Source organism: Salvelinus namaycush, chromosome 5 (assembly GCF_016432855.1).
Source record: "Salvelinus namaycush isolate Seneca chromosome 5, SaNama_1.0, whole genome shotgun sequence".
NCBI classification, from domain to species: Eukaryota; Metazoa; Chordata; class Actinopteri; order Salmoniformes; family Salmonidae; genus Salvelinus; species Salvelinus namaycush.
In genome coordinates this window covers 39,209,728-39,226,741 of record NC_052311.1, presented here as the reverse complement: position 1 = coordinate 39,226,741, position 17,014 = coordinate 39,209,728, and the positions used below count along the sequence as shown (strand labels likewise).

The 17,014-nt window shown below is 43.0% G+C and overlaps 2 protein-coding genes across 4 annotated transcripts in view; one reads left to right on the top strand and one right to left on the bottom strand.

Annotated features, from left to right (window-relative positions):
* Positions 1 to 3,027, bottom strand: part of LOC120048257 (adenylate cyclase type 3-like) — a 34,208-nt gene extending 31,181 nt beyond the window's left edge. Inside the window, exons 1-2 of the mRNA XM_038994094.1 lie at positions 2,679 to 3,027; positions 932 to 2,363 (exon numbers count right to left, since the gene is read on the bottom strand). Coding sequence (XP_038850022.1) covers positions 932 to 1,606 — 675 coding nt within the window. The 5' untranslated portion in view covers positions 1,607 to 2,363; positions 2,679 to 3,027. The remainder of the gene's footprint in view (positions 1 to 931; positions 2,364 to 2,678) is intronic.
* A 2,607-nt stretch (positions 3,028 to 5,634) lies between these two features.
* On the top strand, positions 5,635 to 12,343 carry LOC120048256 (prolactin regulatory element-binding protein-like). 3 transcript variants are annotated; one of them, XM_038994092.1, is made up of 10 exons: positions 5,635 to 5,815; positions 7,018 to 7,194; positions 7,421 to 7,610; positions 7,979 to 8,226; positions 8,331 to 8,411; positions 8,555 to 8,682; positions 8,802 to 8,975; positions 11,273 to 11,345; positions 11,431 to 11,590; positions 11,692 to 12,343. In XM_038994092.1, exons 2-10 carry the CDS (start codon positions 7,060 to 7,062, stop codon positions 11,784 to 11,786), a joined length of 1,284 nt encoding a protein of 427 aa, XP_038850020.1. In that variant the 5' UTR covers positions 5,635 to 5,815; positions 7,018 to 7,059; the 3' UTR covers positions 11,787 to 12,343. The 3 variants fall into 3 exon arrangements, with proteins under 3 accessions (XP_038850020.1, XP_038850019.1, XP_038850021.1); XM_038994091.1 differs by having other exon boundaries at positions 7,976 to 8,226; XM_038994093.1 differs by lacking the exon at positions 5,635 to 5,815 and having other exon boundaries at positions 7,115 to 7,214; positions 7,976 to 8,226.
* The last annotated feature ends 4,671 nt before the right edge of the window (positions 12,344 to 17,014 follow it).

The window sequence follows — 17,014 nt, the reverse complement described above, 5'->3', positions numbered from 1 at the left end:
ATTGAATAACGTTTTGATTCGCTCAGATTGAAGCTCTGATAGGGTGGTTGGCCTTTTATTGGGCTGCCTGCCTCTCATTGGATTAATGTGACATTATGATAAAGACATGAGCATACTGAGAACCAAAAACTGTGGACCATTTGAGAACAGTCTTGATGTCAAACAAGAGAATAACCTCTAAAATAACAAATATAGACAAATGACAAAACCACAGAGGCTTTTTTGTTGCCATTGATAATTCTACCTCAGACTCTTTTAGTTGGTAGGAGACACTGAAACCTCAGCCTCTGCTCTGTCACCGAAACATTTGATACAGTCAGCCTGTTTGAAGACTCATCAGTAATGCCTATTCATTGTAGACAATTACAGGGCATAATGTGACATAAATAGTACATAGACTGGAGGCTTATCTTCTGCATGATGAAATTATTTCAACACACCATTTGATGTGATCAGGAAAGCTAGCATGACTTACCTGCACTGTCCTTTTAACAATATCTAGCCTCTTATTAAATCTGCTGTACATACCCTAGTAATTGCTCATCATTCATTGAGTTGCAAGTACGGCATGTTGCACTGTTCCTAGTTATTTTATGAGCTACTTCACAAGATCTGTTCACCTCTCTCTACCTGCCACCCTACTATCTACCGTGCCCCCCCACACACACACACCTGCCTGTCTCCAACTCCACCTGCAACTTCATCCAACTCTTATGTGTCCACCCACCCCAAGTGTTTCCTGAACCACTCTCACCCGTCTCCCTCTACACCTGCAACTTCCTTCCCCTCCTGCATGTGTCCTCAGCACCCACTCTTACCTGTCTCCCACTCTACCTGCAACTCCAATCCCCATCACAACTCACCCACTCTCACTCCCGCTGCAATTCATCCCCCACCCAAGGTGTGTCCTCAGCCCCATTCCCACTCTCACCTGTCTCCCGAGGGCAGCCCCCTGGATATCCTCCTGCTGCTGCTGAGCAATGGTGACCCCCAGCACTAGGGTGTGGACCCCGCACGACACGGATGTGATCAGCACAATGGGCGTGAGCCGCAAGGGCAGTGTCAGGAAGAAGGAGAAGCTAAAGAATGCCTGCCAGCCCACTGTGTCACTGGCCTGGTGGAAGCGGGCATAGTTCAGGCCCAGGTAGCAGAAGATCTGGGTCGCAATGAGCACCCACAGGGCATAGGGCACCACACGTCGCGAGATGCGGTCGGGTAGCAGGCCGTAGCGGCACAACACATAGAGTAGGATGTCTGATGCCAGGCCCACTGATGCCACCACCACAGAGGCCAGCTTTTCGCCTGTGTAGACCACAGCGCACATGACAATGATGTAGCTGTCAAACAGGGCAGCAAACACAACCAAAACCAGCAGGGTTTCGTGTCGCTGCCGCCGGAAATAGGTCTGATAGAGGTTCTCCAGAGACTCGGGTGCAAAGGTGAGACGCATGAAGCGTGGGAGGCAGAGGCAGCACCCTTGGCTGCGAACCGTTACCTCGTGCGTGCGCCCCACGGCATGGCCTGGGTCCGATGGTAGGGTCACAGAGCAGTCCGCCGAATACTCTGCTGAGTACTCCGGCTCAGAGAAGGCCCTGTTGCGAGGCATCGTGAATAATGACTACGTTTGGTATTCTTCCTGTGACCTCGTCGTAAAAAAGTGGAAATCTGTTTGTAGTTCTGCAGGTGTAAAATTCCTCAAGGTACTGTTGTAAGGTTCAAACGTAGGCCTACATCGTGCTCTCTCATCGGGTTCCCTTTTATTCTCCTGTGTGTAAACTGAACCCTTTGCCCTGAGGTGTCACGAATGTCCTTTAAATCCCACGTAGTGTCTTGATTGTCAGGATCTGCACTTTGGAAAAGCTTTGCTCACATATTTGTTAGTTACACGCCTCTGTCAGTTGATTCACCAATCCAATGTTCTCCAAATGTAGGCCTAAGGCAAAAGGAGATTTAAAGGGTCTCCTGGACCATGTTAATTTTCCTCAAGTGAGCCCATGGAAAATTCACTAAGAATAAATTGGGGGCGATAATATAGCTTTGTTTCTTTTCGAATACAACACTTTGTTTACATTGCCACCCTTCACCTGAGATAACGCCTGACTAGCAATCCACGTTGGGAAAAACTGGGATTTTTAGGAAAATGAATGGAAATATGGACAGCTTGTGCAAGTTGTGCAAAAGAGGCCTAGATTCGTTTCTTCTTTGCAGTTGACAGACTGATACCGAGAGCAATGTCTTTCGTTTCCTTCCAATATTTAGCTTGAGAAAACTGCGCCTCTGTCCTCAGTTGATAATAACCCCGGAGCACTATGCGGGACTTCTGATTTTACAGTGCACACAGGAAATCGGCTACATGTTGCGCTCTATGAAAAAGAGAAAAAGGATAGAACTTGTAAAATGGATGTCCAAAACGGCACGATCAAGACTATCCATTTAAAATACTTAACACAGTCTTTGTTGCCGTATTATTAAGCAACCCGGTTTTCCAGCCTACAGTATAAGGACATAATATTTACATATTTCTTGCCCTCATTACACATATTTATGCGTTTGTTGCCTGTGATTTCAGGGTTAAATCGTGTGGCTACATTTCTATTTTGAAAAGGTGCTAGAGGACTGCTATTGTCGTACCCACTTAAATGATCGAATGACTGAAAATAATAAGCGTCATTATTTACCCATTCTGTATCCATTTAACATGTGGTGATGGCCAAAGATGAACGTGATCTTTCAATGTAGGTTTTCATTCTCCAGTGACTCGACGTTTGGCATCTCCTGTCTATCTATCCCTTTTAAAATGCCGCATGTGAACAGAGATTTTGTACCAGATGCTGTAAAAACCATCCGCATATTGTTGCATCCGTTTACAGAGCCATGAAAAAGCCACTTTCGATCTCCTATAGGTGGTGCTCGCTCTTTTAAGGATTAGATGTCACTTGTAATCAAAACAGTGCATTTGGGGTGTTTGTTATAAGAATAACATGAACATGTCCCTCTCGACGAGTAATAGACTACAATGGACTCGCCTTCTGCAGAAAATACGGAACAGCTCTGCTTTTTTGCCCTCGATCTTCACTTTCTACCCCTGATAAGCCCGTCCCAGTCTTTAAACCCCCCCCCCCCTAAATCAGAAATAGGGACAGACTATTCCAAATAGGATAACTAAATGTAAATAGCATATGGTTATGTATTATGACTGGATGAACTTATATGGCACTTGATTTCATTTTATTGATTAATTGCCATTAAAGTTCGCATAATGTTTTCCCGCCTCCTGGCCATACCACCACAATGTCTGAGTGCACTAATTGACTCTGACCATTATCACATCAAATGATCTACTTATATAGTTAAATAAAGGTAAAATGGATCCAACAAACACCGTAAAAGAAATATGCATGTCACTTGAACCAGTCTTTGGGAGGGAACAATTGATAGCGTACTTATCGACAGCTGTTCCCGCATCGGCTTGAACAATCCAAACAAGAGCAGCAGTCCATTACACAACATCAGTTTATTTTGCTCACGCCCACCCTATTTCAAATCAAAGGTCACTTACATAGTTTAGAAAATCATATAGCGGGTGCGGCGAAATGATTGTTACTAGCGCCTAACAATGCAATGCAGTAAAATGCCAAACAGTGTGTGTGGAGCAGGAACTGAGTCTAGTCTAGGTGCTCCAGGGCTGTTCATGCACCATATGGCGTCGTTGTTCATTATTCTTTTTTGACTATGAGATGTGTTCAGGTTGTTGTGTCTGGTAATTTGTTTGTGTCCCAGAAACGCTACTGGCTGTGCCGAACCTGCCCGAGACCGGCTTCTTTCGTTGACACTACCATTAGACCTGTATTGATTATTCCACTGAAACCCTGTATTGAACGTGTGATCAATACCCAGACCATTGACCTTTTTTACTGGAAACAAACTCATCAACAACATCTCCCTGCCTCTCAGGCCCAAATTGAACAATCATACTTCCCCCTGTATTCATCCCTCTATAGCTTGGGGTGTGTGATACCCCATATCACAAGGTCCTCTCCCTTGTCACCATGCCACCTCCCCATAAACACACCCGTGATCTTACTTTTGCCTCATTTTTTAAGAGCATGATGTATCAATTTGGATTTTGTCAAGGCAGCAGAGGTTAGAGACCACGAGAACACATGTGGACATATTTTTGAAGTTGTGCTAATCATGGAGAATTAACCTACCGCTACTGATATGTGCCTAGAGTGATGCAGCCCATTCAAATAGATGAGGCTTGTAGGTAACACTCTGTAAAAGTGATTCATTAATTGCTGGATTCCAAGACTGATGTTGCCGTGGAGAGACAGATTTCCCCAGAGAACAGCCAACAATAATTATTAAACAGTGCTCTTTACCACCAGCAAAGGCTGCGGTAGGACAGATGACGATGGTGTGCAAAATTAGACACAGATTATGGGAGGCAATGGATTAGGGTACATCCTTTAACAGTTGACAGATGATTATGTAATGTCATGATTTTATGCAGAGGCATAACAATTGATTGCTTTGCTAAAGCGGATTATACAAGTCCGGTTTTCAGAATGATCTCTTCCCAGTAGAAATGGGCAAGGGAATGGAGTGACAAATTAATCCTGTTTATTGTGTCTAACCATGTCTCTCCTCATGTGAGGGTTTTCTCTAGATTCATAAATGAACATTGTCCTATAACAATATCACAATCATGCTCTCAGTATCACTATTGTTTTAGAGAGACAATTTTTTTCATCATCCCTCTCATGTGATTAATCCAATATTTGAATGACCCTGTTGGGCAGAATCAGAATAGAACATCAGATGTGTATATTGTTTTCCATGGCATTGGCCACAGAGGACAAAGAAGAAACAGATTATTTGCACGAGGAAAGTGTTATAATCAATACATTGTTTGGCCAATATAGGCCTGTGCAAATCTTTTCTGCTGTCCATGATCTACAGAAGGTTTTAGATCTATGTAGAATAGAATACATATATGTAAAACATTTGTTTGCAAATATTTGTCTCTTGTTTTGCAATGCTATTAAAATGTTTATTGTGTTTAGAAAAAAAAAACAATACAGTTCAATCAATACAGTGTCACAGAACAATGTAATATGTTTCACCGGATATATAAATCTGAAGCCTCCGGTTGGCATTTCCGCTCACCACCAAATATGGTTATGAGAGGAAGCCCAGTGGCTGGCAGTGAGAGGAAGCCCAGTGGCTGGCAGTGGGAGAAAATGGATTTGGGATTTGGGATTTTGATCTTAATACAGTTTTCTGTTCCCCAAACTAGAATCTGTTATGAACAGAGTGGACCAAGTTTTGTAGACTTTACCCTTTGCCAAAGTAAAATATACATGTATAAAAATGCTTTGTTTAGTAGCGCAAGAACAAATTGAGTTATTGCACACTTCACAGAGTAGACATTACCTAAAGGAAATATGCAAATACCTGCTAGAACGCACCAATAGGATTTCGCTAGCTCGTGCTTGGCTCTGCCCACCTTGATTGTTCTGCCCACTATGATTACTTTTCGCCCAATGGAAACGACAGGGTGTGGTCTATCTAGGGATAGTTCAAATGTTTTTTTTGACAGTGTACGTACAGGGGCGTCTTTAATGACGTGGACGCTCACATTGCACGCTGCTGACGTGTATGTAGGGAAGTAGCAAGCTGGCTACCTAGCTAGCTAGCAACTTTAGCGTTATTTTCATTAGATATGTGCAGCCAGTGACAGCTCATAATGGGAATAATAGCCAACTAATTGAAATAATTGGCATCAGAAGAGAAATCGGAGCAGATTACACAGGTAGAGTTTGCTACACATTGGTTTGCAAGACCTCAAACACATTAGCATACACTACCCAGTGCACCATTCATGCTCAATTAGCTAACGTTAATGATTGGCTGGCATGCTAAAAGCTTAGATGGCGAGTTAGCTAGCTAGTTAAACTGTCTTGTACAGATGTATTGTGCAGTGACGATTGCAAAGATTTCAAGTTATGTAGCTAGCTAGCTAACAAGACTTTCGCGATGGGATGTTTAGCGAGCTAACATTAAAATAACAAAACTTGTTCTAGTTAGTTAGCAAACGATGTAGCAAGCGCCTTAGGCTTGACAGGTAGAAGATACCATCCCTACAGTTACTCTTGTTTACACCCGAGGTCGTAACACAATCATGGTTACATTACCACACCTTGGAGTCGGCGCGAGATATCGGTCAGAAAACCTACTTAATTGCAGGAATGGGATATGCCATTGTACTCCAAATGTTACCTTTATCCACACTGCTCCACCGAGAAGATTGAAATACTGCCAGTTTTCATCATCAGCTAGCATGAAGCCAAAAAGGGCAGTTTCCCAGGAAACTAGCAGTATTTCAATCTTCTCAATGGTGCAGTGTGGATAAAGGTACAATTTGGAGTACAGTGGCATATCCCATCCCTGCATTGAGATACGTTTTCTGACCCAAATCTCACGCCGGCTCCATAGGGTCTTAATGTAACCACGACTGTGTACCCAGCTCAGTGTAAACACCTGTAATGGTAGGGTCAGGATCTTCTAAAACAGGAAAAATATGTTTACTGTCTTAATACACCATTTTCCACCACCATTTTCGGACAATTTAGGATGTTGCAAACCGTGTTCAGCCAAGGGTGTGCAGCATGGGTGGGTATAATTTGTGGAACGTTCCAACAGGAATCTGTTGCAAAAACTTCGTATGCATTGTTTGTTGGCAAGCTTGTTACTTACGACGTTTTTGGAACAGATTCCTGTTGGAACGTTCCACAAGTTATGCCCACCCTGCAGCATCCTGGTAGGGTCTAAATTGTCCGAAAATTGTATTTAACTTTGGCTTTCCACAGACTGTTTTGTGCAACCAAATACAATTGAAAGCAACACTAGTGCATATAAATACACAAGCATTGCTAAAAGCAAGGATCTAGCTACTATTGTGTAATTATAGTTTTTTGTCTTGTATTTTGAGTACTCCTGTGTCTGTTTCTACAGACAAGGAATTTGCCCTGAAGTGGATTGATTCCTTCAAGAGCCATGGGCAAACGGAGGATGCCAGACCTGTATAGGGCCCCCTTCCCCCTCTACACAATCAAAGTGGACCCCAAAACAGGATGGGTGATCACTGCAGGAGGGGGAGGCGGTTCCAAGACAGGCATAAAGAATGCAGTGGTAAACTACTGAATGTTTAGGTGATCATGTAATGGTTTTGCTCTATGGGCACAATCTCTCAATTTCTAGTCTCTTCTCTGTCTTCACACCCTTTTACATTGCATGTATTCTGTAAGTGTGAAAATGCAGAAACATTGTAGACATTGTGATTCAGCATTTATTTTGATCTAATTAAATCTGAGTAATGTTGTACAGTATTTGCTAAGTGAAGGGACTGTCTTTTCAGCACTTCCTGGATTTGGAGTTGGTAGGAGACCAGCACTGTGCCACCCTGGTGCACTCTCATGACACAGACACGCGTGCCACCATGAATCTGGCAATAGGCGGGGATGTGATCGCCGCAGGGCAGGACGGCAGATGCAGCCTCATGCGCTTCAGACAACGCCAGCCCAGGGGCAAGGCTGCAGCCAAAGACGGTAAGGAAGGGACACCCCCAAAAACCTGCCATTCACTTTTATAAACCTCTTCATACACAAAGTTCAAATGATCTTTACAGATACATTTACTGTCACATCATTCCTATCTTACATTTAATCTCTTACATCTGTGTTTTTCAATCCTGGTCCTGGTGACCCAAAGGGCTGCACATGATTATTATTGCCCTAGCACTAACACACCTGATTCATCTAATCAACTCATCATCAAGCCTTTTTGATTATTTAAATCACGTATGTTTGTGGTAGGGGGAAAAAACTAAAATGTGCACCCCTTTGGGTCCCCAGGAGAATGATTGGGCAACACTGCCTTACATTAACACATCACTATGCGCCTTATTTTCCAGCAGGGGGCGGCAGTGAGCAGGGCGCAGCTAGGAGACGAGCTGGGAAAGGGGGTAAGGGTAGTGAGGGAGATGCTGCTAGGGGCAATGTGTCTGAGATGAATGATAACACCACCCAGATCTCTGTTGACACGTTTGGGGAGGTGCAGTCGGACCTCAACCCCCAGGACCCCCTCCAGAAGTGTGTGAGGTTCAGTCCCGATCTCCGCCTCCTATTGACTGGCGGGACAGACGGACACATCAGAGTGTGGGAGGTGAGTTTAAGTTATGCCAAAATAGCCGCCATGTTGCGACTTCTCCCCAATTTGTTACTGTGCAGGTGTTGAGCTTGACTGTAATGCCTCTGCTCTCTCATCAGTACCCCTCCTTAAAAGAGAAGTTGGACTTCAAAGCTCATGAGGGGGAAATTGAAGACTTGGACATCAGTCCGAATAACAAGGTACTAAACAGCTAATAAGTATATGACCTCGATGTCTGTCTGTGTTGGAATCACAGTAATGAAGAGGTTATAAACATAATGTGCAAGCTAAACTGGTTAGTGTTTTCTGACCTGTGTGTGTGTTATTTTGTGTTTCTGTGTAGCACCTTGTGACGGTGGGCCGGGACTTTGCCTGCAGTATATGGAGTGGCAACCAGCTGGCCATGAGCCTCTGTTGGCATGAGAAGATGCCTCAGATAGCAGCGAAGTCATACCGCTATATGTCTTGCAGGCAAGCACATACCCCTTTCTCCTACTAATTTTCATATACCCTGTTACATCACCGACATATTGCTCTGATCCAATGGCCACACTAGCATACCACATATGTTTTTTCGCTCTCCCGTTTAGGTTTGGAAAAGTCGAGGACCAGAAAGACACCCTGAGGCTCTACACCATCCAGATCCCCCACAAACGAGACAGAAAACCTCCACAATGCTACCTCTCTAAATGGGACGGCCAGAATTTCCTACCCATGCTGACGAACCCCTGCGGCACTGAGGTCATCTCCACCCTGGCTGTCAGGTGAGGGAGGATGGAGATGATACCTAGGATTCAATTAATCTTTCCTTGCCCACCTTCTGAATTGGAGAAGGTCCCTCCCCTCAGACCTTCTTTTCCAATGCATTTTGAGAAGGCAAATCAGAAAGGATGCGAGGAATTGAGCAAAGAAGAATTGAGAAAGAGCCTTATTTGTTAATCTCTGATAAGGTTGCGTAACTGCTCATTGCAAGTATTTCTCTGTGACGTTACTGTGTCATAAATGTAAGGCTGATATGGCCAAAATATCATATCACAATATTTCTCACATTTATGATATGTTTTTGAATAGTAAAAGTTCTACATTTGCTTTATGAGTTGTGCAGGATCCTAGGGTGGCTACACATACATTCAAAGTGATTTTCAAAGGGGCTTTCTCTTCTGTACAATCAAACTTCAACCAGAAGTTGATCTAATTTGACAATTTCCATACTGCCACGTAGGTTTGATTTGATTTGGATCTCTTAGGTGCGCACAATATGCACAAAAAATCAAGGCCTTATTTTTAACTAAGTATTGCGATTTAGATTAAAACACTTGGGTGTTGGAACTGTTGGAATCATGTAAATAGAATGATTACTCTACACTCACTGGAGAGTTTTAGGTACATCACCCCATTCACAAAAATGGATTGCTCCTACAGACAGTGAGTTACGTGGCTTGCTATATAAAGCAGGCAGACCGGCATTGAGGCATTATTACTGTTCGATTGAACGTTAGAATGGGCAAAGCGAGTGACATTTAGTGTGGTATGATCGTCGGTGCCAGGCATGCCGGATCCAGTATCTCAAACGTCCGCCCTCATGGGCTTTTCACGCACAACATTGTCTCGGGTTTACCGAGAATGGTGCGACAAACAAAAACATCCAGTCAGCAACAGTCCTGTGAAACAGCTCGTTGATGAGAAAGGTTGAAGGAAAATGGCAAGAATCTTGCACTCTGACGAACAAGTAACAGTGCAGTACAACAGTGGTGTGCAAAATGGCATCTCGGAACGCACAACTCATCAATCGTTCTCATGGATGCGCTATTGCACCAGACGACCACACCGGGTTCCACTCCTATCAGCTAAAAACAAGAAGAAGTGGCTCCAGTGGCCACGCAATCACCAACACTGGACAATTGAGGAGTGGGAAAACATTGCCTGGTCTGATGAATGATGTTGCGTCATGCTGATGGCAGAGTCAGGATTTGATGTAAGCAGAATCCATGGACCCATCCTGCCTGGTGTCAATGGTACAGGGTGGTGGTGTACTAATGTGGGGAATTTATTCCTGGCACACATTAGATCCCTTGACACCAATTGATCAATTGATCAACACTCATTTCCAACACCTTTTGTAAAATCAATGCCTGAAAGATTTCAGGCTATTCTGGAGGCAAAGGGGGTCCAACCCAGTACTAGTTGGGTGTACCTAAAACTGTCCGGTGAGCGTTAGAATGTAATAGTGGGCACTTTGAATACACCGTTTGACATGTCAATGAATGAAAAAGCCAAGCAGGCGTTCATAGAACTTGGAATTTCAATACTAATTGGAGGCGTTATTGTGACAGGGTAGGAACCAAAGTGTTGGTCAGTGTTTCCCATGGGAGTGGAACCCTATAAGTTTCTCTTACTTCATGTAGCTAGCTAATATATTCATGCTTTGCCTATTCCTCTCTGATTTTAGAAAATACTGTTGCAGAAACAACATGCAGATTTAGGCCTACACCAGCACTGGTGTCAGGCTGTATTAGCTAGCTACATTTGCTCAAACTCAGTACATTTATTAGCTAACTAGCGATTCGCATTAGCGGCTAACACGATTATTTTAGCCACAACTTTCTAAGAAAAGACAAACTAGCTGTTTGCAGACAGTAAGATACAAACTAATAGTGTAATTATAGAACACTTATATTAAGAAGCAAAGCGGAAAGCAGCATTGCTGTTATCAACATATTGTTGCATCTGCTGCATTGACCATGCAGTGAACTGTCGGCAAATGATCTCGTGGTCTAACAGCAACTGCGCTCCTTGAGTGACGGGGCAGAGCTTGGGGAGAGAGACTCAAGTTGCGGAGTAAACTATTAAAGAAACGGAGTGGCGTATCACATTTTAACAAACCAAACACTGAAATACCGTTACAGAAGGTAAAGTAAAAACTCAAACTGGTCAATACCGGTGTATATAGTAAAATACGGTATACTGCCTATCCCTGAATAAATGTAATTGTTGTAGATATTTGTTCTTCCCTGTTAACCAGGAGTCAGTGGCTCTTTTTTATTCTCCCTGTGTTCCACAGTGACTCTGGAACCTTTCTCGGCCTTGGGACAGTGACGGGATCAGTAGCAATCTATGCCGCCTTTTCACTACAGGTAGACAAACGCACACACAAATAATTAGCTGCCTTAGCTTATCCCTGTGTAACTCCCTATTTATCTTGTCTCATTGTCTCTGTAGAAGTTGTACTATGTGCAGGAGTCCCACGGCATTGTGGTGACCGATCTGGCTTTCCTGCCTGACACTCCCAAAGGCCAGAGCCTCAAAGGGAACAACGAGGCAGCCATGTTGAGTGTGGCTGTGGACAGCCGCTGTCAGATGCACACTGTACGAAACCGAAGTAAGTGGTTTGAATTGGTAGCATTGATTTAGCATTGTGAGCAGTATTGTCTTTTCCTTCACCCTCCTTTGTACTCTCTCCCTGTATCTTCACCATCCCAGGATCCTTCCCTATCTGGTTGGTGCTGTTCTTCTGTGGCCTCATGGTGGTGGGAGCCGTCCTGCTCCTGCAGCACCTCTTCCCAGGATTCATTTAGACATTGACGAGGATGTTAATTGGAGGGAGAATGAAGGAATCCCAGACCGCCCTACAATCATCTTCAACAACCACAACCTCTAAGGAACTCCCCTGACGCAACTCAACCCTGGAACACGCATCCATCTCCTACCTATAGCCGTCTTACCACACTTACCAAACCGTGGAACATTTTAACCACACTTGCCCAACCCTGGACTACATCTACTAGAGCCATTTACCCACTCTTAACTCAACCCTTCCAGCCCAACAACATTCCCTATATCAATTACTATATACCTTAACCAATATTTGTGTCCCCCATCCGTCCCTGTCATCCCCTAGCCCTGATTCAGGACAGCCCAGTGAACCATCTGTGCTCCTTCCACCCCCAATTCTGCGAGACTCAAGAATTTCAATTTTTTTCTTGATCTGTATCAATCAGTCATAATCTTCTTTTTGATTTTATACCATGGTGGGGAGTTAAGGGCTCAGCTTCAGCTCTATATCATCACGAATGTGCAAGGGGTGGGGCCTTTTTATCGTAGATATTTAAGAAAATTAAAAATGTAAATCATTGCTCTGTCAGTCTCCATCTGTCCTGTGCATACATAAACACACACTTGTAATTTTATCAAGTTGGTTGGATAACATTTCTGCATATGGATTTTCTGTACCAGTTTCCATTGAGGCCTGTTTTTCCTGCTTTGTCCACTAGTGGGCATCATAGACCTAATGTCTATCTAATATTGTTCATCCCAGACTGGAAAGCACGCCAGGCAACAGGGCATCATGACCTTCAGGAAAAACTAAATCAAATGTGTTTGTGGACTCCCCTTTAGCTCCATTTCCAATGTTGAAAGACCTGGCAAGTTGAGTTCTTCTCTGAAGGCTCCTGTGTAGTATCTCTAATCGTCTCCTTTCAGGCCTATTCCGGCATTAAACCAGATTGACAGGTGGAAGGGTGGTCTTTTTTCTGCTCCACACAGCTCAGTAGATGTGTTTATGTACAACCATTCAGTCTGGGCCCAGGGCTTGCTCTGATTCGTCAGAGCTGGACCGACTGATTCATATTAATGTGGTGGTCCTGAGTGCTCTAGCCAATCTCACGTCTCATTTAACACTACTTAGCTAAGACAGTAGAAAGCAATAATGTTCCTAAATAAAAGATGAGGCAGGCTATGATCCAGTGTATGTGATGGTTTTCTGTATCTTGCAGAGTCTACATACTTGATATCAGCATTGTAGGGTCTTTTGTAGCATGGCATTCAAGATTCTGCATGTCCTAGACCAAAGCACCATGGAGAGTGCTTGGTTTGTTTCAAATGGCCGACTAACCCTATCATCAAGCTGTATAGTTCATCTGTGTTTGTTTCAACCAATTAAACACTTTATTGGAATCTCTTTTGTCGAGGCTTAATGGCCTTCAACTAAAGTGCTTTAATGATTTTCTCTTCCACTTTCTTCACACTCTTTAAAATAATGCCACCAGCCCGTCTGGGTACCTGAATATGTAACAGCTTGGTTCTGGCCCTTAGTCTCACCACCATCCCTCTACATGCCTGGCCTAAGCACTTGCGTCGTTGCAGAGATGGAAAGGTTGCCGTGATACACTGGGACGTGTTCATTAAGCACCAAATGGAAGACGACGGACTAAAACGGGGAGGGACTACCTGGATTTATCCAATAAGAAAGGCACATTTTAGTTTCCCATTGCAAAGCTTTTTTTTAAATGATTTCCGTTGTGTACCCTTATTGAACATGACCCAGGGGCATAACAGGGCACAAGTTGAAAATATTGGAGATACAAATTAGAGGTATAAAATGGACATTCTCTACCATGCGGAATAAAGAACTTTGTAATCTGGGACATTTGAAATGTTTGGTCCCACCAGTTCACATCATAACCTTTATAGGTGATTTGCCAGTGACAACAAAGACACTTCTTTAGGAAGCAAGAAACCTTGAGAGGCTTGCATTGCTGGCATGTTGGCCGCAATATTGTTTGGCTTTGGCATACACGACACACTGGATGGGGTTTTAGCCTTAAACCAGCCAGCAGTTGGATTACAATTTTTTTTTATCAGAATTGACTTGCCAATTTTCCCTCCTCAACATGAAGGCCTTTGATCAGTGACGGGTAGAACTTCAAGGAGTGTGTGCTCTACCTCTTACATTTCTGTCACAGCGGCAGGCAAAATATACCTTTTAAAGGTCGAATGCAGCCGGTTTTATTTCAATATCAAATAATTTCTGGGTAACAATTAAGTACCTTACAGTGATTATTTTAAATTAAAATTATCAAAAAGAACCAAAAATGAGCAAAGAGCAATTTCTCAAGCAAGAATTTTGTTAGGACTGTCTGGGAGTGGTCTGAGTGGGGAGGGGGAAACTGAAAACTATCTGTTCTTGGCAGAGAGGTTTGGAACTCTTTCTTATTGTTCTATTAACCTGGCAGGCCAAAACTCCATCCCACCAAGACAGTCAGAAATTCCAGGCAGTCTTTTCAAACAGCTCTTCCACTAAAAGGGTACTATCATAATTTTCACAATTTCACAATATTATTTCAACCTCATAGTGTGGAAGTATATACAGTATAAAACACAGGAAATCACATTTTTGATTGCACTGGGCCTTTAAAGACATTCTCTGGTACTTTTGTATACTTTTTAGCCAGTAGTCTGAAAGTAGTCCCTGAAAATTGCATACTATGTGCAGATATGTGCACCACCTCATTGCTCTCGCGCTCTCTCTGCCGAACACTGAGTCGTTGGGCCTGCCCTGCAACCTCATTTGATAATGCTGGGCAGGCCTCTTGCTAGCTGTCACTCAAATGCGAGGAGCTGAAGCTCATTAGCTAGAACACAAATTGCTAGGGGGCTGTCCCATATAGAGGAAATGTAGGGAAAATGGCACAGGACAATTTCAAGAAAACAGTTGCTTTCAAACTAGGGATTTTGTGGCTAATTGTGGTAAGACAGTCATTCTGCTCATTGATTATGAATGTGTAACAGAGTTGGTTATGTTTCTACTTGACAGTGCAGAAATATGTATTTGATGTTTATGTACACATTTTGCTTGGTTGAATTTACATATCAATAATGTGTTATGCCATCGGTCATGCATGCAGATAGGGGGAGATAGCAAATTTAAATTCTTCCCACTCTGATATTGACATTCAAGTGGTAGGTCACGTTCTAAAATACTGTATTCTATTTCCATATTTATAATGCGTAAGAGTTCACTATGCACATGTCCTGATGTGTACAGTGGCTTGCGGAAGTATTCACCCCCCTTGGCATTTTTCCTATTTTGTTGCCTTACAACCTGGAATTAAAATAGATTTTTGGGGGGTTTGTATCATTTGATTTACACAACATGCCTACTACTTTGAAGATGCAAAATATTTTTTACTGTGAAACAAACAACAAATAAGAGCGTGCATAACTATTCACCCCCCCAAAGTCAATACTTTGTAGAGCCACCTTTTGCAGAAATTACAGCTGCAAGTCTCTTGGGGTATGTCTCTATAAGCTTGGCACATCTAGCCACTGGGACTTTTGCCCATTCTTCAAGGCAAAACTGCTCTAGCTCCTTCAAGTTGGATGGGTTCCGCTGGTGTACAGCAATTTTTAAGTCATACCATAGATTCTCAATTGAATTGATGTCTGGGCTTTGACTAGGCTTTTCCAAGATATTTAAATGTTTCCCCTTAAACCACTCAAGTGTTGCTTTAGCAGTATGCTTAGGGTCATTGTCCTGCTGGACGGTGAACCTCCGTCCCAGTCTCAAATCTCTGGAAGACTGAAACAGGTTTCCCTCAAGAATTTCCCTGTATTTAGCGCCATCCATCATTCCTTTTATTCTGAACAATTTCCCAGTCCCTGTCGATGAAAAACATCCACACAGCATGATGCTGCCACCACCATGCTTCACTGTTGGGATTGTGTTCTTGGGGGTGATGAGAGGTGTTGGGTTTGCGTCAGACATAGCGTTTTCTTTGATGGCCAAAAATATCAATTTTAGTCTCATCTGACCAGAGTACCTTCTTCCATATGTTTGGGGAGTCTCCCACATGCCTTTTGACGAACACCAAACGTGTTTGCTTATTTTTTTCTTCAAGCAATGGCTTTTTTCTGGCCACTCTTCCATAAAGCCCAGCTCTGTGGAGTGTATGTCTTAAAGTGGTCCTATGGACAGATACTCCAATCTCCGCTGTGGAGCTTTGCAGCTCCTTCAGGGTTATCTTTGGTCTCTCCAACCCTGATCTGTACTTCTCCACAACTTTGTCCCTGATCGGTTTGGAGAGCACCTTGGTCTTCATAGTGCCGCTTGCTTGGTGGTGCCCCTTGCTTAGTGGTGTTGCAGACTCTGGGGCCTTTCAGAACAGGTGTATATATACTGAGATCACGTGACAGATCATGTGACACTTAGATTGCACACAGGTGGACTTTATTTAACTAATTATGTGACTTCTGAAGGTAATTGGTTGCACCATATCTTATTTAGGGGCTTCATAGGAAAGGGGGTGAATACACATGCACACACCACTTTTCTGTTTTTAATTAAAACATTTTTTAAACAAGTTATTTTTTTTTATTTCACTTCAACAATTTTGACTATTTTGTGTATGTCCATTACATGAAATCCAAATAAAAATCCATTTAAATTACAGGTTGTAATGCAACAAAATAGGAAAAATGCCAAGGGGGGTAAATACTTTTGCAAGGCAATGTATATACAGTATATATGTGTATGATAACTGTTAGATATTGGGGGAGTCCCGGGATCTGCTTTTGTATGTTATTGCTGTAAGAGCGAGTTAGCTAGCATGCTCTAATTGTAATGGTCACATTAGCTCCCTGCTAATTCACAGTTATTTCCATGCTAACAGACGAATCCCGAATCTACAGCCATCAACATACTGTTGTCCTGAACATCTAATGTGCTTCCTTGTGTCTATTGTTAGGTACTTACATGTATTGTATTGTGTACTATTTATGTCATTGTTATGATGTTTGATTACAAAATACCCAGTCTAATATTGACATGCAAGTGACGAATCAGGAAATCTACAACCATTAACATATCGTTGTCCTGCACATCTAATGCGCTTCCTTGTGTCTATTGTCAGAATAAACACAAACCAACTGGCATCGCTGGCTGGACAGTCCTTTCTTTAAAAACACAACGCAAGAGAGTGACGAAGTATGATCACATCTGTTACACTACTGGTGCCGAAACCAGTCA